The 24,298-nt window shown below is 38.5% G+C and overlaps 1 protein-coding gene across 1 annotated transcript in view; it reads left to right on the top strand.

Annotated features, from left to right (window-relative positions):
* Positions 1 to 24,298, top strand: part of DOCK4 (dedicator of cytokinesis 4) — a 282,165-nt gene that overhangs the window by 42,380 nt on the left and 215,487 nt on the right. The window contains 4 exon segments of the mRNA XM_007469745.1: positions 9,267 to 9,348; positions 9,894 to 9,954; positions 13,887 to 14,019; positions 17,845 to 17,933. Of these exon segments, the coding sequence (XP_007469807.1) occupies positions 9,267 to 9,348; positions 9,894 to 9,954; positions 13,887 to 14,019; positions 17,845 to 17,933 (365 nt within the window).

Raw genomic sequence — 24,298 nt, 5'->3', positions numbered from 1 at the left:
ATTTATCCCTACCCTACTCCTTTCCCCTTTGGTAATCATAAGTTTTCATTTTCTTAAGTTATAATGAATATAAAGAATCTATCAGTATCAGTAAACTGTTGAAAGGGACATTTGATTTTGGCTTCTTTCATTTTAAAAATTAGAACATTTTTTTGAGATAATAAATGTATGAAAGACATTATACTTACTGTTTTTGCAAGGCTTGAATTACTTAGATTTTTTCATTTAGTCTGTTTTCATTAAGGTTTCTTTGCCTTTGCAAAGAACTGCATGCTTCAACCCAGAGTAGTTATAAAGAGCTCAGGTTTGCTTTACTTTCAGATTGCTTATTACAGATACTTTCTAACAAAAGAGGCATTGTTAAAAAGGTCAGAATAATTACTGTATATAAATCAGAGCGATTCCTCCCTCATGAAATGTCAAAGGTATAGTGTTTACCATAATCAAATTATGTAAATTCCAAGAAGAATAAGCATAAGACATTCTGCCTGTAAACAGGTCTTCTTATTTCACAGTCCTTGTTTCTGTTGACCAGATCCTATCATCACCTACTTTTAGTTACTTCTCTAAGAAACTTGTTTTCTAGTGAAATTCTTAATGAGTTCTCTAGAGATAGACCTAAGCAAGTTTTTTCCTGAGTAGCTCAGTTAAACAGTTTAGCTGTTTCTAAGGATTTTACTTGAATGCAACAATGAGATTTTTAGGGTCTCAAGTCTTTAGAACTTAGAGTCATTATTGTTTTTCTCAAATCAACAGTTGATCCAAATCTTTTCTTTAATTCGTCTATCAGTAGGTGATCTGTACATCACTTATTTATAACTTTAGAAAACATTGCACTCCTTTTTCTTTGAGCTTTACCTTCCCAAAAGGAATTCTGATTCAGTTAGCTTTATTCTCTGAAAAGAAAAATAACATGAAGTGGTTTTAAGTCATTCTAAGTAGTAAGAAAGAATCAGCTTGATGTTCAACATTGGCAATAGAGTTGACTGTAGTTTAAAAAATTATCTCCCCTTTCATCATTCAACTAAAGCAAAATCCTTTATTGTCCTGACAAAGCCAACCCATTAGTTGGTTGCTTAGTCCTTCAACCTCAAATATTTGTAAAGTGAATCTGGACTTGGGTATTAATATTAAAAAAGAAAGCTCAGAGTCTTTCTGCTCTTTCGGTAAACTACTGTGGCAACCCTGGTATCAAGGATCCTTCTTGTTTCATTTCCCTTTAGTCAGAAGAGCTCATGACCCTTGTGTTGCTTTCGTTTTAAAATCAGAAAGCACATTAATAACTTTATCTAGGAAGACTTGCTTGAGGACTTGCTTTCATTTATTGCCAAGGAAAAACTTCATTTGTATCAGGCATATGGTTGGGAGAAGAAAGGGGAGAAATCGTTGACCTGAAGATATCAGGCATTTGTTGCCTGTTTTCTGGTTGTATATGACGATCATAAAAGACAGTCAACAATTCTGACTCATTAGTGCCTAGTCATTTGGGTCAAAACAGTGGTTGTTAAATAGGACTGTACATTTAAACACACAGGGAGCTTTTCGGTCCATAGTAAGTCAGGATCCCCAGGCTAGGGCCTGGGCTTTATACAGCTCCCAGGAGAATGTTGTACACACCCATGTTCGGAGATGGCCTGGATGAGAGCCCCTTTTTCTGTGCCATGGTGAGCACCAAAACTCTTGGTCTAGTGGCCACCCCAGGGCAGCTAGTGCACCTTCCACTCACTTCCCCAGAGTATCTTGCCGGGTCTGCGGTAGCACCAGCTCCTGGGAGCGTTACTATGACAATTTAGAATGCTCCTTGAGTTGTCCTTTGCCACTCGTTCTAAGAAAGAACACAGTAACAGTTCCCTGCACAGATGGTTGGAAGTGTCTTACACTGTTAGTCAATCAGAAAGCATTTGAGAAAATGCAGGAGGAGCAGTGAAATAGAAGCATTGAGATCACCTTCTATTTGTGTACTGTTGCCTTTTGGGTAGAGGGCCTAGAGTCAGCGCAGCTGAAACATTCTCCTGCCTCTTCTCACTATTCTCCTTCCGTCTTCTCGCTCCCACTGTTTCCTCCCTGACTGCTGGTGCATCTCCCTGCACTACTATTCAGTGTAGAGTAGATATTGTCCTCACACACAGCATAGTTATATTTAAGACAAGGGACTTGGCTTTTTCAAAGACACTACTATTTTTTGGTATTTACAATTGTTTTATAAAGTGTAAGTGTAGGACTTCCCTGGTGGCACGTTGGTTAAGAATCCTCCTGCCAATGCAGGGGACATGGGTTCGAGCCCTGGTCTGGGAAGATCCTACATGCCGTGGAACAACTAAGCCCGTGTGCCACAACTATTGAGCCTGCGCTCTAGAGCCCGTGAGCCACAACTACTGAGCCTGTGTGCTGCAGCTACTGAGCCCATGTGCTGCAACTCCTGAGGCCCATGTGCCTAGAGCCTGTGCTCTGCAACAAGAGAAGCCACCACAATGAGAAGCCCGCACATTGCAACGAAGAGTAGCCCCACTTACCGCAACTAGAGAAAGCCCACACACACAGCAACGAAGACCCAGCGCAGCCAAAAATAAATTAATTAATTTAAAAAATAAAAATAAAAAAGTGTAAGCATAAAAGAACCAGACAGTTCTTTTTCCAATTAGTGTACCAGAATACAACCACTGAAGTGTTTGCTCTCTTTTGTTACTGTCACTTTTTGTGTGTGTGTGTGTTTTATGCGGGCCTCTCACTGTTGTGGCCTCTCCCATTGCGGAGCACAGGCTCCGGACGCGCAGGCTCAGCGGCCATGGCTCACGGGCCCAGCCGCTCCGCGGCATGTGGGATCTTCCCGGACCGGGGCACAAACCCGTGTCCCCTGCATCAGCAGGCAGACTCTCAACCACTGCGCCACCAGGGAAGCCCTGTTACTGTCACTTTTGGAGAACATAAATTTATTTCAGTGACTTAACTGTTCAGAATGATTTTGGAAATATTCTTTATAATTTTTTGTAGATTAATCAGACTTCAACCCAAGATATTATCCAATCATATATTTTTGGATAAAGTGTACACTGTGTAACTTCCACAAACATTAAACCACTAGGCAGTTTTGTTTCTTATGAGAGGGGAGCTATAGAGTGATAAACATGAATCCATATAGAGAAATACAAAAATCTCCTTGGCGTTGGTCATTCCTAACTTTAGGTGCATTGCTCTTTGAAGGCAAATGATTATCCTCGGAGTGCCATATGGAAGAGCCACTTTATGTGATTAGTCAGAAGGCTGGGAGGACCCTCCCACATCTGGCCTGGAGGCCTCCAAGTCCCTAGGTAGGGCCTTTCCCACAGGACAGCTGCTTCTGAGTGTTATGATAGGAGGAGGGGGTGGGAAGATAGGAGCATCCTATCCTGCTGAGAAGGGGAAGGAGAAGCCATTAGGGTCTTTAGAACCCTACTGTGCCTCCCATATTATTTGCATCACTGGTAAAAAGTTTTCTACCAAACTATGCTGTTGAAGTACACCCTTTATTATCAGAGGTTGTTTTGAGTACATCAGAAGGTCAGTAGTGCAGCTGAGCAGGTTCACAGACATAAACTCCCTAAACACACATATGTTCGTGGCTTTATTTTTTTTTTGTCTGGCTTCATACATTTTTAATTATTATTTTTGTATTTTATTGAAAATATTCATAATAAAATCCTTGGTTCACGTGACATGGGTAGGCTTGTTCTTTTTGTCTGTTTTGAGGTGTTCTGTTATTCTGAAAACAGCATAACATTGTGGTTAAGAGCTGAAACTTTGGAATCAGACCCTGGAAATTAATTTCCTGGTTCCAACCTTGACTGACTGTGCAACTTTGGCCAACTTACCCAATATCCCCAAGCTCCACCTTTCTCATTTGTAAAATGGGGATGCGAGGGGCTCCTACCTTATAGGGTGGCCAGGAGAATTAAATGAGAAAATCCATGTAAAGCATATATAAATACACCAGGACGGGGTATATTTTGACTTTTACTATTTTTCCCCAGGGATATCTGGGGATACTCTTGCACACTCTTATTTCATTATCTTGGTTCTCTCAAATTCTTTGTAGAAGAAGGCAGGTTATAAATAATAAATAATTGTGATTTTTTTGTTCTTTATTTCCAAAGAAAGAATTTGAGATTGTTGATTTATACTATGGTGATTTATAGTGGCTCACACAAGGAATTCAGGTGGACACTAAATTTCTCTGGCAGTGTTATTTCCTCTGGGAGGACATGACACTATAACAGGAAGTCAAATGATGATTTTTCTCTGCTGGTAATAATATCAACTCTCATTTCTTAATGTGTCTAGAAGTGTTCTACGTGCTTATTCATTCTTTGCTGATGAAGAAGGCAGTATTCTCGTTTGAAAACATATTATGTCACCATAGATATTTCCATTACTATATGTTTACTATAATAAAGACATAGGATATGCGTGGCAGAGTTAAATGGCATGATCTAGAATCTGGAGGGGCCGTGAAGTTAATTATGTGACTCTCACATCTGGTGGTAAGGTGCCATTGATTGAAATGTCTCTGGAGAATTTCATACATTTCACTACTGTGAAGTAAAAGATATTATAGGGAAGAGAGCAAAAGTTGCTTCCCAATAATTTATATTTTGCTGTATTTTTCCCTAAAAGATTGTATTTGTTCAGTCTTTAAACTCTAAGGAGGTACCAAATCGTTGGCTAGCAGCTGGGAATGTAAGGGTTAATTGTCATGGGCCTGTATTCTAGTTAGTCACAGTGTAATGGAAAGAAACACACATACCTCTTATGATTAGGGGGAAAAAATGTAAATGATGTAATGTAGGTATGCACATCTTATAATAGGACACTTCTTAAATTCACAAAAGCTAGTTCTGTTTTCTGATGAGGTGCCACTCTTTGACTTACAGTAGAGAGTTGAAAATACCTTTGTGTGTGGCCACAAAACTTTGTGAGAGAATTTTGAAAGATGTGCCAAAGTGAAATGTCACACACTAGTTTAGTCCCCCCGCCTTGAAGGCAACAGTTTGGCATTCTCCAGACGTGTGTGAGCGTGTGGGTGGTATTTATTGTAATCTGAAGATTCTGAAATGTGTTGCTGTAGTTCTTTTTTTTTTCTCTGAAACCATTTGCCGATTAAGTGGTTGCTGTATCACCAAAGCTGAAGAGAAATTGAGTTTGTATACCAACAACTTTCACCAAATGAATAAAAAAGGTTTTATTTGATTGGCCATAAAAGGTTTTTTTTCCTTTTAAAAGAAGTCTGGTTTCTAAAAAATTGCACATGACTTATTTCTCCATAGTACCCATATTCAGTCTATTTTTATCTCCCCTTTAAGACATGCTTAAGCTAAGGGATATGGCTTAGTACACATTGGTATTCTTTCTGTAATAGGATATGATAATAATACTTGCATAATCAGGATTCTGTCTAGACTAGTGAAATTAAAATAGTGACAGAGCAAAAGGAGTGTCTGAAATAGAATGCTTTAGGAAACATTATTTTACCAGAAGATTGATGAAATTTGTGAATATGGAATAATATTTTATATCAGTATTAAAGTTAAGATCTCAATATGTAGAATGCCATGTTGACTTTTGTATATTAATATTATTGTTATTTATCATTTTTGACTGACCTGTCAGAAGATAAAGTGACATTTGTTTCAAATGTTTCAGTAGGGATAAAGTGGAGCCTCAAACATATAAAAAAGAGCACGCGGCCCATAATCAGGAGAGGGGAAAATGGTCACACTGCTTGCGTTTGGGGCTAAAATACAATCAATAAACATTATATGTTAGTAGGTGACTGATGACTAAGAAGCAAAACCAAACACTGATCTTAAACCTCCAGAGTTTTGACCAACTAAAGCCAAATACTTAAATCTTTCTGGAGGTTTACATTTGTTTAATAAAATAATTTATTTCTCAAGTCATTTTTCTAAGTATGTTTCATTGAAAAAACTACCAAGGAACAATTTCAAACCAGGGATGGCTTTGAAAACCTGCTAAATCAGGGTTTCCACTTCTTCCTTTCCTCTTACCCAAGAGGGACGTGGGGTCCTTCTTGGAACCAAGCTTGACTGAGTCAGTGGAGTCGCGGAGGATGAATGACTTCTCCCTTATCTCAGTATTCTGTAAATATTTGCTCAGTTATTCTATGAAGCTCAATTATTCTATGAAGCAGAGAAAGAATTTATTCTGTAGCATTCAAATGAAGGATGAGCGTTTTGAATTATATGTGGCATAGAATTCCTACTCAGCCACACACCAGCTCTGTAATCTTTTTTTAATTATTTTTAAAAATCTTTTTTATACAGCAGGTTCTTATTAGTCATAAGTTTCATACATATCAGTGTATACCTGTCAATCCCAATCACTCAGTTCAGCACACCACACACACACACACACACCCTGCCACTTCTCCCCCTTGGTGTCCATACGCTTGTTCTCTACATCTGTGTCTCAATTTCTGCCCTGCAAACTGGTTCATCTGCACCATTTTTCTAGGTTCCACATATATGCGTTAATATACAATATTTGTTTTTCTCTTTCTGACTTACTTCACTCTGTATGACAGTCTCTAGATCCATCCACGTCTCAACAAATGACCCAATTTCATTCCTTTTTATGGCTGAGTAATATTCCATCGTATATATGTACCACATCTTCTTTATCCATTCGTCTGTCGATGGGCATTTAGGTTGCTTCCATGACCTGGCTGTTGTAAACAGTGCTGCAATGAACATTGGGGTGCAAGTGTCTTTTTGAATTATGGTTTTCTCTGGGTATATGCCCAGTAGTGGGGTTGCTAGATCATATGGTAATTCTATTTTTAGTCTTTTAAGGAACCTCCATACTGTTCTCCTTAGTGGCTGTATCAATTTACATTCCCACCAACAGTGCAAGAGGGTTCCCTTTTCTCCACAGCCTCTCCAACATTTGTTGTTTGTAGATTTTCTGATGATGGCCATTCTGACTGGTGTGAGGTGATACCTCATTGTAATTTTGATTTGCATTTCTCTAATAATTAGTGATGTTGAGAAATGTCTATTTAGGTCTTCTGCCCATTTTTGGATTGGGTTGTTTGTTTTTTTAATATTGAGCTGCATGAGCTGTTTATATATTTTGGAGATTAATCCTTTGTCCGTTGATTCGTTTGCAAATATTTTCTCCCACTCTGAGGGTTGTCTTTTCGTCTTTTTTATGGTTTCCTTTGCTGTGCAAAAGCTTTGAAGTTTCATTAGGTCCCATTTGTTTATTTTTGTTTTATTTCCATTACTCTAGGAGGTGGATCAAAAAAGATCTTGCTGTGATTTATGTCAAAGAGTGTTCTTCCTAATGTTTTCCTCTGCGAGTTTTATAGTGTCTGGTCTTACATTTAGGTCTCTAATCCATTTTGAGTTTATTTTTGTGTATGGTGTTAGAGAGTGTTCTAATTTCATTCTTTTACATGTAGCTGTCCAGTTTTCCCAACACCACTTATTGAAGAGACTGTCTTTTCTCCAACAGCTCTGTAATCTTGGGCAAAACTATTTACTATTTCTCAGTTTTCCCAGCTATAAAATGGCATAATAATAGTACCAACTTCCTAAAGGCATAGTGAGGATAAAAGGAATTAATCCATGTAAAGTCCTTAGCAGAGTGCCCATTCTCAAAAAAATAGTGTTTTCTCAAAAAAATAGTATTACCTAATAATGACTATTTTAAAGTGTAATTCATTTATCCCAAGGTGAATTTTTACACATTTCCTTTTAGTACATATTAAATTTGAAATAATAGTAAATATTCTTCCCTTCTGAAGAGTTTGCAGTCCTTTGCCATGAATTATAGTAAATGACAATTGGATAAGATTGATTTAACTCTGCATCCGAGGTTGGATCTGTCATTTCCAGCCACCGCTTCAGAATTATATCCTATGGGAACTTTATAGTCTTCATTTGAGAATCCTTGCAGAAATTTGTATGCTCTTCATTCACATCTCATCAGCCCCTGCTCTGTGGAACAAGACATAGGTAATAAGTGTGGAAATGACCCCATAGAAATGTGTATTGGTTGCCCTTTCTCATGTGAGAGATCAGGGATAGGCATAATATAAGAAAAGGACAGGGTGAGCCAGGTAGTTGAATCTGTTAAATATATCTATCTAGATTTAGATGGCAAAAGAGAATAAAAATGTTTGAAAACAACCATAAATTCAAATCCATATGCTTCCTTAGAGATCTGATTATGGTCCTCATTTCTCCCCCTGTAGGGGAGAAGGGTGATTTGGGATGACAGAGCCATTATTTACGGCAAGGACCAAGTGATAAATAAGCTTGGAGACTTGGAAGGGTCTGAACCTTACTAATGCCCTACCTTCGCTTTCCCTGCTTGATTCCTAGGCTGAAGCTACATTGACCAAGTCTATACCCTGTGCTAATTTCACATTTTGGGGATGTTGGCTATGTGTTCTCTTCCTGAGGCAGCCAGCCATTTGATTCTATTGTGGGCACCAGGGTATTAAAATTCAGAAGCTTGTGGTAGCTGGTAGATTAATTTGGGGGCGAGGGTGATATTAATTTTATTTTTCTGAACATAAATAGTGTAACACATTATCTTGGGTATAAATGGTGTCCACAAGTATTTATTGACTTGAGTTAGTGGCTGATCAACAGCATTATTTGTGTTTGCATTAAATCTAGGTGTCACTGTATTTTCAGTGCAAGTTCTGTAGACAGTGCGAGGTCTTCTGTTCCTTTGTGGACCAAAGAAAATTCAAGTTTCATTTCTTGGTCTCTCTTTTTATGTTTTGGATTATAGGTTTATAAGAGCATAAAATATTAAGCCTTCTAATGAATGGTTACCACTCAGAGTGGTGTCCTTGTATGATGTTTATTAAATACTATGACACAAAACATGAAAAAAAAAATCTTAGGTACAAATACACAAAACACATTGTCACATGTTTTCCTTTAGTGTACTTTTTTCTACTTTTTAAAATAATGATATCACTGATATAGAAGCTTATTCTTTTCAAAGTTAATTTTTTGCTTGCATATATATTTATGTTTTCTGCTTTTGCACTTGCCTCTTTGCCAGTTTTGTCAGAAGTGAAGCAAATGTTGATTGTCTTGGGTTCTCTCCTAAATTATATCTGCAGTTTTGATGTCAAATGAAAGACCTAATAAGTTTTGAGTTTAACTCTTAGGATGAAAAGCAGCTAGAAAAGTAATGAGTCCTTACATACTAAATAATTTTCAAAATATTAAACTTCTTTTCTCTTGTAGTGAGAGATTTTTCTTGAGGCTGAATAGAAATGGGCTTCCTAAAGCCCCAGATAAACCAGAACGACAGTGCTCTCTCTTTGTGGTAAGTGGATCTTGTTTTATCCAGGAGGCAGATTCTTTCTTAAGTACTTGATCTTATTTAAGAGAAATAAGTTATTGTGAGGGAACATAGTAGATTTGCTTAAACTTTGTAAATAACACATAAATTACAGTAGTGCCCCAAAATTTGAATACCAGCATTCGCAGTCACACCTTTGTCCCTTAGTGTGTATTAGAGCCTGTCACACTATGGCCAAATCCCAATGGTGATAGGGCTCAGTATGGCAGGTGGTATTTAGTATGTACTTAATAAGTGTTTAAAGAATGAGTAAGTGAGAGACTGAAATAAGAATGGGCTTTCCTTTTAAGTCTTATTTGACATCATAGGCTTACAGTAAAGTTGATTGTAGTGGTATTTTAGAACAGGATTTGAACTTTATGCTTCTGCTACAGAAATTCCATTAAGAATGTCTATGTTTATCTTTGTCTTTCTTCTGTTATTTGTGAAGATTATGTGCTATGTATGCCTTTTAAATGCTTCTGAATAAACTATGAGTTCTAAAATGACCAGACTTTGTTTTTTGGTAGGATTTGGGTAGCAGTGAGCTAAGAAGGGACATCTACATCACCGTGCACATCATCCGAATTGGTAGGTATGATACGTGGTGTGACAGGAGCACGACAGGGAGAATTGCTGAGGGGTCTCTATGTAGTTGTGATTTATGTGATGCCTAGATCAGAAAGAAGTCAAGGCCACATTTGAATCCAGTCATTACAGAATTTGGGAATTGTTCCCTGGTCTCCCCAGACTTTCATATCACCATAAATAGATTTTGTTCTCGTTCCGTATAAGTCATTAGTTAGTTTGTTGTGTTTCATTTTGTTTTATTGGACTCTCTAAACATATTTAATTCAAACACTTGGTATTTGGTTTTTTTTAATTCTAATTTCTTAGAATTAACAGCATAAATTAAACTTCTAGGAGCTGGATTTCCTACAAGTTTATGAAACCAATTGGCATTTTCCAAAGTGCAGGAGACTGCAGAGCATTATTACAGAAAGTGCTATAAGAAAAGGGTTATGAAGTACTGAAAACTTTGTATATATTTTTCACTTGTATAATTTCATCAGCTTATTAAAGGGTCTGAGAAGTCCTACAGGGAAATATAAAAATGCTTCTCTAACTTTGTTGACCTTAGCTTTCTCCAAATTTGATTTGACTGTGGAAACATTTATATGATGTAACATTTATTAACATCTTGCAGAACACACTTTGAGTGCTCTACAGTGAACTTGCACATCAGAGCCAAAATGTGGTCACTAGTTTTTACACATATAAGGCGTCTAAAAGCAAGCATTTTATGGCAGAGGAACTATATGGTGTAGCCTACATCATTTTTCCATTACAGCTAACCAGCCGATACTGGGAATTGGTTCCCGCTTTCTCATTAACTGTGCTACATGACTTGCTGGGGATACTTCTGCAGGATAGTGATATCTCGCCATGCGGTCCTGCACAGTGATCTTTATTTTTATAGTTTTTTATTTTATGCACATGATAACCACATTGTGCTTTGAGAGACACTATAAAACATGTCATTTCAACATAGATTTTCTAAGTATTTTTTCTCATAAAAATCTGTTCTGAAAACCCATTTCATTTTATCCTGTTTTTATATTTGAGGGACAACAGAAATAAATTAAAAAGTAAATGGTTTTTGGTTTTGTTTTAATTTCCTTTTTATAGATGAGTATGGGGTGGGGCGGAAATTGGAAAGAATCTTTCAAAACGTTGGAAAAGTTGTAATGCGTGTTGCTGTGTATTTATGAGATAAAGCCTCTGTTCCCAGGATGGCAGGGGTGCAGTTTATGTAATTCTTTGTGTTTTTTTTTTAATTTATTTTAAAAATAATTTTTAAATGTGGTTCTGGATATCTTCATGTAAACATTGCTAAAATTTGAGTATAATCTTCTAGAGCGTTGAGAAAGAAAGTAAACCGCTTTAGCTTTCAGAACTTTTAAAAAGGTATCTGTAGGTTTTTGGTGGTAGAAACACACACGGTAGAGTGACCACATGCCCTGCTTGCCCATGGCCTGGGCAGCTCTGTCCTTCACTCCCAGGATACAGCTGAGGAAACCACTTCACAGTATTACCCATCACAGGGCTGCCTTTCAAATAACTGGCATTTGATTTTGTATTTTTTACTAAGATTTTTATGATCATTAAGTCATCAGGGTGAATGTTGAATTAGAAATTATCTACCCTCCTTCCCTGAGCTTTGGTCAAATTAATTCTTTATTGACATTACTACAAAAACTTGTCTGATGATTACTTCATAAGACTGAAGGTAAGAAACTCTAAGAAAGATTAAGACTGCTGCAGTGAAATTAAGGAGTGGAAGATTCTTGTCCATCAGGGACAGATACTTGTTAATTTTTCTAGAGTATTCCTCGTACTGTTTAATGGGAAAAGGGCATGCTGACCCTCACTGGCTGCAGAGAGCAGGAAGTAATAGCACCTGTCTCAGAATTTAAGCCCTGATCTTTGATTGGAAAGAAGGGGAGGAAACAAAGAGAAATAAATCGTTTCCCCACACCAGATTCGTGAATAACTGTATGATTTCTATTCAGCAGTGATTAGTTTAACTTACATCAAAACAATGGCCATTCATAACTCTGAAGGACAGACTTGAACATTAATATTTACATCATTTACTTATCGGCTCAACAAACTTAAGAGGTCTTTCACCACCATTCATTTATACCCACCACACCTTTCAATAAATTTAGGAATGGCTATCCCTGTCTGAACACGAATAGTCATTCCTGGCTTTCACTGTAAAACAAAAGCATCTCAGAGCTTCCCTGGTGGCACAGCGGTTGAGAGTCTGCCTGCCGATGCAGGGGACACGGGTTCATGCCCCGGTCCGGGAAGATCCCACATGCCACGGAGCGGCTGGGCCCGTGAGCCATGGCTGCTGAGCCTCCGCGTCCGGAGCCCGTGCTCCGCAACGGGAGAGATTTAAAAAAAAAAAAAAAAAAGCATCTCTAACCTATTTTCTACTGCCAGGAACACCCATCCCTCTTTATCAGTATATTAGTAATTATTGGAGCTATCAGCATATTCATCCAACCAGTAGCCCTAGCTGTATGACTAACAGCTAATATTACAGCCGGGCACCTACTAACTCATTTAATCGGAGGAGCAACGCTAGCCCTAATAATCGTTAGTTCTACTACAATCTTCATTACATTTATTATTCTTATTTTGCTTACTATTCTTGAATTCACAGTAGTCAAGTTTACGTATTAACCCTATTAGTAAGCCTTTACCTACATGGTAATACCTAATGACCCACCAAAACCATGCATGTCACGTAGTAAACACCAGCTCCTGACCTCAGAGGGGCCCTCCCGGCTCTTATAGTATCCGATCTAGCATATGAATCCATTTTAGCTCAACATTCGTATTATCCTTAGGCCTGTTAACCAATATATTAATAATATATCAATGATGACAAGGCATCATCCAAGAAAGTATGTTTCAAGGCTGTCACACATCAATCGTCCAAAAGGGACTTCGATAGGGAAAAATCCATTATTTCAGAGGTCCTCTTTTTACTGGTATCTTCTGTGCTTTTTATCACCTTAAGTGGTATTCCTGCTTTTATTTATAAGCATTTCTCTAAAGATGATATATTGCAGAGGCAATTCTCCTTTATTACTGAAGAATGAAAGCTAAATTGGATGTTGCCATTCCTTTTTTTTTTTTTTTTTTTTTTTCTATTTAACATTGGATTTGGGGAGTGCTAGAGTCATGCAGATGTGGTGTCGGAGAATTTCACTCAGATGGAAACAACTTATGGATCCGTTACCAAGCATCTGGAAACAGACTTACAGACTTCTTTCATTATTTTTCCTCACATTAACTTGCTATATTACAGCTCCAGTGTGCTTTTTGCTTTCAGTCTTCAAAATAACCCATTGGTAATTAAATGCAATGATAAATTAAAACAGTATCTCAACCACACATTTAAAAATGTCTAACAATTTAAACAAGTTGAAACTGTATCAGAGTAAAAACATTCCTGGAGATTTCAGCCTGGGTACGGAGTCAGGAAAGAGCGTGCTCATTTGATCACCTGTGCTTACTTGCTATACCTTCAGGGAATCTCAAACTGCTTCCTTTCAAAGGTGAAATATTTGAAAAGGTTTTTAAATATGGCAATTTTAAAAAGTAGAAAATGAGATAGGCACCACTACTGCCTTTTTTGATGTGAGCCTCCTGGGATGCCTTCATGAATGCTTGGGGGAAGGTACCCAGACATAGGCTCAGCTCCCATCTTCATGTTTTATAGATAACAGCTGATGGCCAGAGTTTGCGCTGCATGACCTTGGGCATGCTAGGTGGTTGGAGGGGAGAGTTCAGAGCTGAAGCAACATCTTCAGTTGCCCCAAAGCTGTGTCTTTTCCATCACCCAGTTACATTTCATATGGCCTACTTTATAACTATATGTATCTCTATTTAAGGTGGATTAATCAAATGGCTCCTTGGGCCATATGTGCTTTTTAATTGAACAGGTCGGATGGGGGCAGGAGAAAAGAAGAATGCCTGTAGTGTTCAGTACCGGCGACCCTTTGGCTGTGCGGTTCTTAGCATTGCTGACCTGCTGACAGGAGAGACAAAAGATGACCTCATCCTGAAAGTGTACATGTAAGAAGCTTGCACAGGCTGGGGGCTGGGGTGGGCACAGAGGTACATGGGGACCCTACGTGGCAAATCCTGCTTTTCGTGGGTAATGAAAGAGCCAGGGATGGGTTGTGTTCATTCCTCAAAAACTCAATAATCTGTAGGTTCACTACAGGTGAGCCCACAAATCCACATTTGCCTGTCAGAGGAATTATGAAATCAAGAACCAGAAAATACAGACAGTTTATCAGTTGGGTGGACCATCTACTGCATAAAGTACCTCCCGTGAATTTAAAGCCTAACATGTCTTTATCCTCAGAGAATTCATTTGTCCTTGGAAAATGGAAATAGTTTTTAATATAAATTAATTAGAATTAGGAAAAGGAAGTTCAGGTCAGGTGATTTCCCTCTTACTTCATGTATTATTAGTTTGCTAGGGCTGCCCTAACAAAGCACCAAAAACAGTGAGGCTTAAACCACAGGAATTTATTGTCTCACAGTAATGGAAGCCACAGATGCTGGATCAAGGTGTTGACTACATTGATCCCTTCTGAGGGCTGTGAGGAGGAAATCTGTCCCCTGCCTCTCTCTCCTAGTTTCCGGTGACTTGTAGATGCATCACCTGATCTATGGCTTCATCATCACATGGCTCTCTCCCTGCTTGTGCGTTTGTTTCGGTGTCCAAATTTCCCCTTTTTATAAGGACACAGTTATATGGGGTTAGGGCCCACCCTAAGGACCTAATTTTAACTTTATAAACTGTGTGAAGACCCTATTTCCAAATAAGGTCCTCAGAATGTGGATTAGGACTTACATCATCTTTTGAGGGTCAGTGGGAACAGACACAGTTCAGCTCAAACACTCCACTAAGAAAATCACTTAAAGTATTCCAAATCCTAAGTTTTTTAAAATGCACATGGTTTTGGATCACCCCATCCTGAGCACCTCCCCACGGGACTGAAAATTGAGAGTTGACACACAGCAACATCCTCAGAGCAGACCCGTGGCGGGTTGAAGGATGGGGGATCTGCTTTCCACATTCCCAATTTGAGGACCACACGGCTGACCTCCTCTGTGAGTGAGCTTGCTTTAGCTTTCTGTTCTGGCTGTTGAGTCAGTGTATCCAATGTGTGCCAATAGTTTTTCCATATGTGGAGGGAACGCACGTGGCGCACTGCCTGTGGGACATATACTTCAAATTGCTTTTTGACCACAGCTGCAGGGTTTCATGGATTTATCCATCCTCTACCCAGTGCCCCTGGGACCCATGCCACACATTTGCTAATTAGTTGACAAAGATTTGCTTACAGCCTGTGGTTTAGGACTAGAAACTCTCTTTATCTCTTTTAAGAGCAATAAAATCTGTGACCTTGATTTTAAACTTGAAAACTTCTGATGAAACTAGTGGGTAGTAAAGCACGCTATTCTTTTTATCATATGGTCGGGCTTAAATCCATGATAATCCCCTTTCTAAACTCTACTCGTGTTCATAAAACATAATTTAATTGCAATAATACTAATGATAATAGCCACCATTTACTTTGTGCTAACTACATGCAAGGAACCGTGTTAAGCACTTTGCATGTGTCATGTCACTTTATCCTCATGACAAACCCATGAAGCATTTGCTTTTGGCTCCGTTTCCACATAAGGGAAGAGAGAGGCTAAATAACACCCAAAGTCACCTGGTTAATCAGAACAGGAACCAGATGTGAAGTCAGGACTGTCTGACTCAGAACCTGAGCTCTCATGTTACGAGGTTGTATGTTTCCTGGTGTTATTTCACACCACTGTCTAGTGATGTGACAGTGATGCTGTTAGGTGGCATTGCTTTTCAAGAAAACTAAAATTCCTTACAAGCACAATCTCAGTGTTTCTTAGAGTGATCTTTCCAGGTGTGGGTAGCAAGTGTTAGATTTATCTCGCTACTGGGAGAACTGAGGGACCCGAAGTTCCATGCATCCCCTTTGATTATGTAGCCAGCAAAGGAAGACACATAAATTCCAGTTCTGTGGTAGACACTCACGCCCATAAAAATAAATTGTACTGCTCTTTGTGGTTGTCATTGTCTGTTTTTTCATAAGTATCCAATAAGGTTTGGGGTTGTTCTTGCTGCAAGAGAGATCCCTTAAAAATTCCAGTTCAGCAAATTACAAATCTGTTCCAGGAAGGATGCTAGGCAGTCAAAACAGTCATTGTAGATTAAGAAGAAACTATGAATATAGTGAAACATTTTAGGGAAGTGCCTGTTAGAAACAAATTGGAAGAAATTTCTGTTTGTTAAGGTGACCGAATCCCTAGCCCATCTAGGACTCAAAACAGAGAACGATAACAAATACCTCATTGGAGCCCGGAAGATATTTCAGTCACATGCTTTAGGAGCTTTTATTTTATTAGGAGTTTTGTAGGTTAAAAGCATGACTTCTGAAATTATGACTTATCTATCTAATAAGAAGCAAACCATCTTTCTCCCTTCCCAACTGAGTTGAACTAAGAAAACTGGGGACAGAATGTAGTAAATGGCAGTTTTGTATCTTACAGCTGGACAGGTGGAATGGTTTCATTTCATCTTAATTTTCCAGCCTTCTAAGAGTCAGTGGTCTGTTTGGTATCCTACTGTTAACTGGTTCAAAAACAGCCTCCATCCTGTTCATCCTGGAAAAGCTGATAGTGATAAAATAAATAAATATGTAAACAAATTGTGAATTATTGGCTATAGACAAGATTGTGAGGAAAAGGACTCTATACTCTGGAACATTTTGATTGATAGTGTATAGAATTTTTGGTATTCAGGACTCTTGGGAGGGAGCCTTTGTGGCTAATAAAGATAGTAGTGAATTCACAAACACATCCCGATAAGGGAGGCTTTCCCTAGCCTAATTGGAGGAGGCCCAGCAGTAAGGAGATAGCAGACCCAGATATTTACGAACCATCAGGAGTTACCAGTCAGAGGGAGATCCATCCAGTCATTCATGCAGCTGGTAGTTTTTAAGCACCCACAGTGTTCAAAGTACTCAGGGGAACACAGATATCTACCAGTCCTAGAATCAATCCTCAAGAACCTTCAGTGTCTCCTAGGTGAATGTACCATGTATACAAAGATAGCATGAGTCAGTGACTGACAAGAGCTGAAAGAACAAGATACAGATGGTTGTCAGAGTGAGAAGATGGAGAAATGCCTTTTGGCCTACAAGTGGAAAATCTGGAAGGGTTACCTTAATTACCCTTCGGTAAATCCTGCCAGCCTTTTGCCAGTGCCAGTTGTGTTAACCTCAATTCCATTTTGCTTGATTAGTTGCATTTTGATGCTAGCCGACTTGGTCATGATATAATAGGTGGAGACTCGCTAATGAGAATTAACATTTTTTGAGCATTTAGTATATTCCAGGCATTATCCTAAGCCCAGGCTTGTTTAGTGTTCTAGTATTTTACCCCCATTTCACAGATGAGCAAATCAAGGCACAGAGAGAGTCAATAACTCCCCAAAGAACATAACTCAGTTTAATAGTGAGGATTCGGATCCAGGGAGTCAGACTCTTAGTCAGTACTTCCTTCCAGTGTATGCATTGTTCTCTGAGACTGGGGGGATGGGGAGCTCTCATAATCTGAATTGTTCATCCCAGCCACTTCTGGCATGAAGTAGTTGGTCATGTATTACCGGAAATGGTCATATTCCTGCTCATCTTGAGGCAACTCTGCCAAAACTGACAGTCACTTGCAGTGGGTTGTTGAGATCTACAAGGAGGTTTAAGGAAGTATATTATAGTGGTTATAACAAAAAGGGCAGGTGTGCTAGTAAGGTTATCTTATGCATCATCAAAACTTAACAGAGTGGTCATGTTTTCACAGGTGTAATACAGAGAGTGAATGGTACCAAATCCACGAGAACATCATCAAGAAGTTGAATGCGCGTTATAATTTGACTGGCTCCAACGCAGGTGAGTAAATAGGTCTGGCTGAGTCCCTACACTTTTCATTTCAGGTGCTTTCTTTTATTTGTCTGTGAAGAAGAAAACGATCAGCCCTTTGTTTTTTTCTCTACTCCCTAAAAATGCTCAGTCAGCATTCTGGTATGTCTCCTTTTTCTACGATAGGCTTGTAGCTGTAACTCTAAAAAATATATTCTGTTCTGGTTTGAATCAAGGTAGAGTATCTGCATTTGTTCTATAGTACCAAGTCTTGGGACCTCCAGGTTGTTACTGATTGCTAAAAACCAAAGGACAAATATGCCTGGTTTCATGACTGCTGTGTGGAATGGGTTTGATAAACAGGAATTTTTGTCAGTAAGGTCCAGGGCAAACATGCTTCACTGCCTATAGCTGCAGTTTTATGTATAGAAAAATGTGTGCATGCCTGTCCGGAAGGAACTGAAATGTAATATAGCATTATAAGTTATATGTAATGCATTATGTGTCACATAGTCTTAATACTAGTAATATACTATAGATTGTATTATATTATATAGCATATCTAGATTATATAGTATATAGAGTGATGTCTTAAAGTTTGATCAGTAGACAAAAACTTGGTGAATATTGTTTGCTCCCTATCCCACCTTCAAACCCATGTTGAAGCAAAATAAACTATGCAGTTGTGCGCTTTAATTACATAAAGAAACCTCAAATCAAATTAGCTGGTATTTGAACTGAATGCATTGCTTTTTGTGGCTGATTTTTAAAGTCCCCTGAATATAGATATTTGTGTGATAGTCCCACTTGCCTGGCAATTAGAAGAATTTGAATTTAAATTTAGACCACCTTTTTTTCAGACCTGTGCACATCTTGCCAGGCCAAAACAACCCACAAAGAAAAAGTAACTGCAGACAGAAACTTTGTGGTTCGGTCCCATGAGGGCCATAAGTATCCACAGTTCACACGTGGCAGCGCTTCAGGCCGCAGTGAATGGTGAGGTCAGTTTTTTCTTCCCTCTCCCAAGAGCTGGGGAGGTAACTTGGCTTTTCTTTGATTCACACAAAGTCCTACATCTACCACTAAATAAACAAAAGACTTGCACTTACTGTTGAAGGCAGAGGAGTCTCTGAAGGACCAGGAGATTTTAGTAGTGACTATAACATGAAATAATACGAATACTTCAGAAACTGCTATGTACACTTGTCTTCAGTTTTTCTGTGAAAGAATTAAAATAGTGCTTGCTGTGTAGGGACCAAATGATTTATCTTAAATGTACCTTCAATAAGATGGTAGGGCTGCTGCTTTTTAAAAACTTACCTTGCCAAATTCATTGGCAAACTTCTAGCCAAATCCATTAGTTTTGTTCAGACCTTTTGGTGTTTCTTGATACCATGAACTATATCATGAACCGTATTCTGTACCTGTGCTGTCCACTTTGATAGGCACCAGCCACCTGTGGCTATTGAGCATTAGACAGGCTAGTACAGCACTGGGATTGAGGCGTGCAGTAATTGTAAATTACATACTTGATTTTGAAGACTTGATACATATAAAAGGAATATAAAACATCCCTTTAATAATTTTTACGTTCATTATATGTTCACAGATAACATTGTGGATATATTGGTTTAAATAAAATATATTACTGAAGTTAATTTTGCTTCTTTCTACTTTTTAATATGGCTACTAGAAAATGTTTAATTTCATAGGTGGCTCATATCATAGTTTGGTTAGGCAGTGCTGCTCTAGACTTGATTTAAAGAATTTTCTTTTTGAGTTCTTTTGATGCCTCACAAACATTCATTATGCCTTGCTCCTTTCCTTCTGCCCACTAACTTTGGGTGGAGCAGTCTATAACCATTGTATATCTTTTTCTTTCTCCCCAAGAGTCCCATTACTCTTAATTTGCTTGCATTTGCCTCCTATGTGAATAAATAAATATAAAACTAACCCTGACCTTCTGACTTTTCCCATATATTCCCTTCCCTCCTTACCATCATTGATTCAGTCTTGACTAAGCAGGGTGTGTTGGCCTCCTCCAGTATACTTCTTTCCAAACTCCTTGTCAACTCCCAAGCCTTTCCTCTTTCCGATATGCCTTAAAATCCTTCTGTCATTGGGTCATTTGAATATATCATTGTCCAGACTGAGGTGATACCCAGTTGCCTCTTGAATCATGGTGAAGTACTCAATGATGGGCTTTGATTTATGCGTCCGTATAGATTCCTTTAACGTAACTGACCCTGTATCCTATGAGATCAGGATACCAGTCAAGCCAAAGCATAAATTTCTCTCTACTTACATATGGGAGTCATCTCTTAGAGAGTATAGCCCCAAGAGCTTTGCCTCTGGAAATGGGATGTCCTAAGTTTGAATCAAGTTTTACTGGGATAACAGTAGTATCTTCCTCTAAGGGTTATTGGAAGGATTAAAAGAGAGAACATATGCAAAGCATGTAGCACAGCACTTGATACATAATAAGTGTCTATTCAATGTTAGCTATTATTATTTTTTACTCACTTTGGAGTAATCATCTAGAATATTCAACCCCTTCCTCTTTAGTCAAGTCTCCTTGTTTCATTTTCTCAGAATGGATCCTGATTTGATCTTCTAAATGGAGACTTTGAGAATAATGTAGCTGGATTATTGATAGGTTGAATCATTGAACTGACCCTTCCTACTCTGTGTTTCTAACGTCTCATCTGTGCCCAGTTGACTGCTAACATCTCTTCCCAGGTCTTCCTTCTGATTACATAGATTAACTCCAGGAAGGAAGGGCAACACATTCTATTTCCTTGGGAAGTCCTCCGAGTGCTTAGACATGCTCCACATGTTCCATGTGCTTTGTCACTTTTATTGACCAACTAACTGACCACTTATTCTTCCTGGAATCCTGTGTGAGGCTACCAGAAAGTGAGATCCAAGCCATGTTATTCCCTGGGTGTTATCTGTTGTGTTTGCAGCCATTGTGCTGAAATGAAAAACTACTTGTGCATCTTTGGAAAGCGTGAAAGAAACCATTAGACTGTAGAGCCCTGTCTACCAGGTTTCCTCTCCTTTTGGCAGAATCAGTCCTCCATTTTGCTGCCTACCGTTTGATGCTTAGATTTCTCGGCAGCCGAATGTATACTCTTCATACTTGGCTTTTACTGCAAAGCCCCATCTGCTCTCCTGTCCTTAAGACCCACCCCTCTCCATCCTCCTTCTTTCAAGCCTGAGTTCCAGCCAGCGGCATGCAGCCAGCATCTACCTGCATTGTATTCCTTTGGTCTCCTCCTGGTCTCTTCTAGCTCTCTCAAGGCAAGGCAAACCCAGCCCTAAGCTTCATCACTCCAAAATACTGCTCCAGAGAGAGAAAGCTCAGAAAGAAACTTTTAAAAATTAATAAATTAGCCCTTTACTCTTTCCATTTAAGTTTCCACTCTTCAGTCTAGGTGGGCCGTTGTTCTGTTGTCACCTGTCTTGAGGGATGGCAGTTATAAAAACAGCTGATAGGGTTTTAGGAGCTGCTTGGCTTTATTATTGAAAGGGAGGCATCTGATGGCTTACTTAAGGGGGAAGCAAGGGTATACAAAATTAAAGTTGGAAATTGGGGTGCCTGATGTTTAAACTATCACAGTGGTAAGATACGTTGACATTTTCTCCTTGGACCATGGAGCAGTCGATTAAATGGAAACAGTGCAGTCAAAGAGAATTTTCAAGAGAATTGAGTTCACTCAACAAAGTATTGTTTTTTCCCTGCTTTCCTCCTGCTGTTCCTTGGTCATTGCACTAAAAAAAAGAAAAAAATAACAACTTTGAAATTAGTTTTAGAATCAAATTCTACCACCTACTTTCCAGGCCTTTTATCCTTCATTGATGTCCTCCTATCTCTTGGAGTTGTAATCTTGTCTTTTTAATAGATAAAAGGATTTGTCTAGATAACTGGATTTTTTCCCTCTAACCTAAGACTTACGTAGCGAAGATACATTAACCACTATCTTTATTGAGATTAGAAACTGGGAGAAAATTTCAAGTGATTCGTTTAATTTTTAAATATAAAAATATAATTGAATTAACATATCTGTATGGTTAGATTTAGTTACGTTAGGTAATTCGAAATTTCCAAAGTTGTACTCTGTGGGAATTTTAAAATCCAAAAATCATATTGTGAGAGTTTGAAATTCTAAAAATAGTCATTAAAATGAGCCTGGTTTAGTTTTATCCAGCAAATTGTTATTGTAAACATCACCTCTGATAGACGTTAGCAATCGAATTCTAGGAATGTGAAATAAGACTGAGCCGGTGTGGTTTACTGAGACACATTTGGTTCTGCGACTTGAAATAAACTGTGTAAAAATCCTTGGCTCCTGTTCAGTATGTACTAAGAGAAATTCAGAAGCTTTTCATATTATCTGTGTGTTTATGAAATCCTATTTCCTGTAGTTTGCACATGTAACTTAGAACCAGCAGAAATCATATTTGCTAATCAGGTCAATTTCTACAATCTGCTTTTTGCCTTAGCAACATGAGTGTTGTGGTTTCATTCCTGCCGAGACTGTACATTTTAACCCCCATGGAAGGTTAAAAGGAGTTACCTAGATAAGGAGCCCACACATACAAGGAGGGCAGTTTAACTCTGTGGAGGAAGCAAACAGTGTTCTTTATTTAGCTGAGGTGAATGGAGGCTTTTGAGAGAGTTAGATTGCATTTGGGGGATTGAGCATCACGTAGTCAGGTGGTCGTTTAATTCAATAGTATTGAACTGGTGTAATTCTTAAAGATTGTGTCAATGCTCCTGTTTTTTTAAAATAAATTTATTTATTCATTTATTTATTTTTGGCTGCGTTGGGTCTTTGTTGCTGAGCATAGACTTTCTCTAGTTGCGGTGAGTGCGGGCTACTCTTAGTTGCGGTGCGCAGGCTTCTCATTGTGGTGGCTTCTCTTGATGTGGAGCGCAGACTCTAGGCTCACAGCCTTCAGTAGTTGTGGCGTGTGGGCTCAGTAGTTGTGGCAGTCGGGCTCTAGAGCACCGGCTCAGTAGTTGCACACGGGCTTAGTTGCTCTGTGGCATGTGGGATCTTCCCAGACCAGGGCTCGAACCCGTGTCCCTGCACTGGCAGGTGGATTCTTAACCACTGTGCGACCAGGGAAGTCCAATACTCCTGATTTTTGAACACTGCCTTTAGAAACTTTGCTTTCTAATATTGTTTAAAGAAAACTGGTACTTATTGGCACCACCTATTGGCTAGACATATAGCATGTGGTCTTTTTGCTCACTTTTGGAATTTTGTAATTATTAAACCATGCTCTCTTTTTTATTCTTTTAGAGTTTTTAATTTTCAATTAATTTTACTTTCAGAAAAGTTGCAAGAATAGTACAAAGAATTCCTAATTTCTCAAAGGTTAACATTTTACTATAGTTGCTTATCCTTCTCTCTCTCTTTCTGTGTGCGCACGTGCGCGCGCGCACACACACACACACACACACACACACGCTTTATATATATATGTATATATGTGTGTATAATTATATATCTGTGTATATTATATAGACTCTTTATATAGTAATTTAATATTACTTAATTGGTATAATTCTAAGGGTTTCATTAATGCCCCTGATGTTTATATATATATGTATATACATACACATACAGACACATATACATATATATACTTGTACATACATATATATCACACTTATATACATTTTTTCCCCACCTGAACTATTTGAGAACAAATTGCAGGAATTATTCCTCCTACCCCTGCTTACTCTGTGGCATGGCAATATAACCACAGTACAGTGATCAAAATCAGGAAGGTAACAGCGATATAATACTCTTATCTAATCTGTAGATCTCATTCAGGTTTTGGCAGTTTTCTCAATGTCTTTTATAACAAAACAAACTCAAGCTGTGTTGCATGCAGTTGTCACACCTTTTTAGTTTCCTTTAAAACATTCTCTTTTAATGACAGTGACCAAAAAAGATATAGTTCAAAATATGATATTAAAATATGCTTTAAGATATTTGCAAAGCTGCATGCAGTACTTTAAAAAAAAAACACACAAATTCAAACCCAAATTATAAGCTAGTGGAAGTAGTGATTAGAGCCGAATTTTATTCTCTAAATTACTTATATATATATATATATTTTTTTTTAAGATGTTGGGGGTAGGAGTTTATTTATTTATTTATTTATTTTTGCTGTGTTGGGTCTTTGTTTCTGTGCGAGGACTTTCTCTAGTTGTGGCAAGGGGGGTGCCACTCTTCATCGCGGTGCGCGGGCCTCTCACTATCGTGGCCTCTCTTGTTGCGGAGCACAGGCTCCAGACGCGCAGGCTCAGTGAGTTGTGGCTCACGGGCCTAGTTGCTCTGCGGCATGTGGGATCATCCCAGACCACGGCTCGAACC

This window comes from Lipotes vexillifer, unplaced genomic scaffold (assembly GCF_000442215.2).
Source record: "Lipotes vexillifer unplaced genomic scaffold, Lipotes_vexillifer_v1.1 scaffold597, whole genome shotgun sequence".
NCBI lineage: Eukaryota > Metazoa > Chordata > Mammalia > Artiodactyla > Lipotidae > Lipotes > Lipotes vexillifer.
The sequence above is the reverse complement of the archived record's forward strand: the minus strand, read 5'-3'. Positions and strand labels throughout refer to the sequence as shown.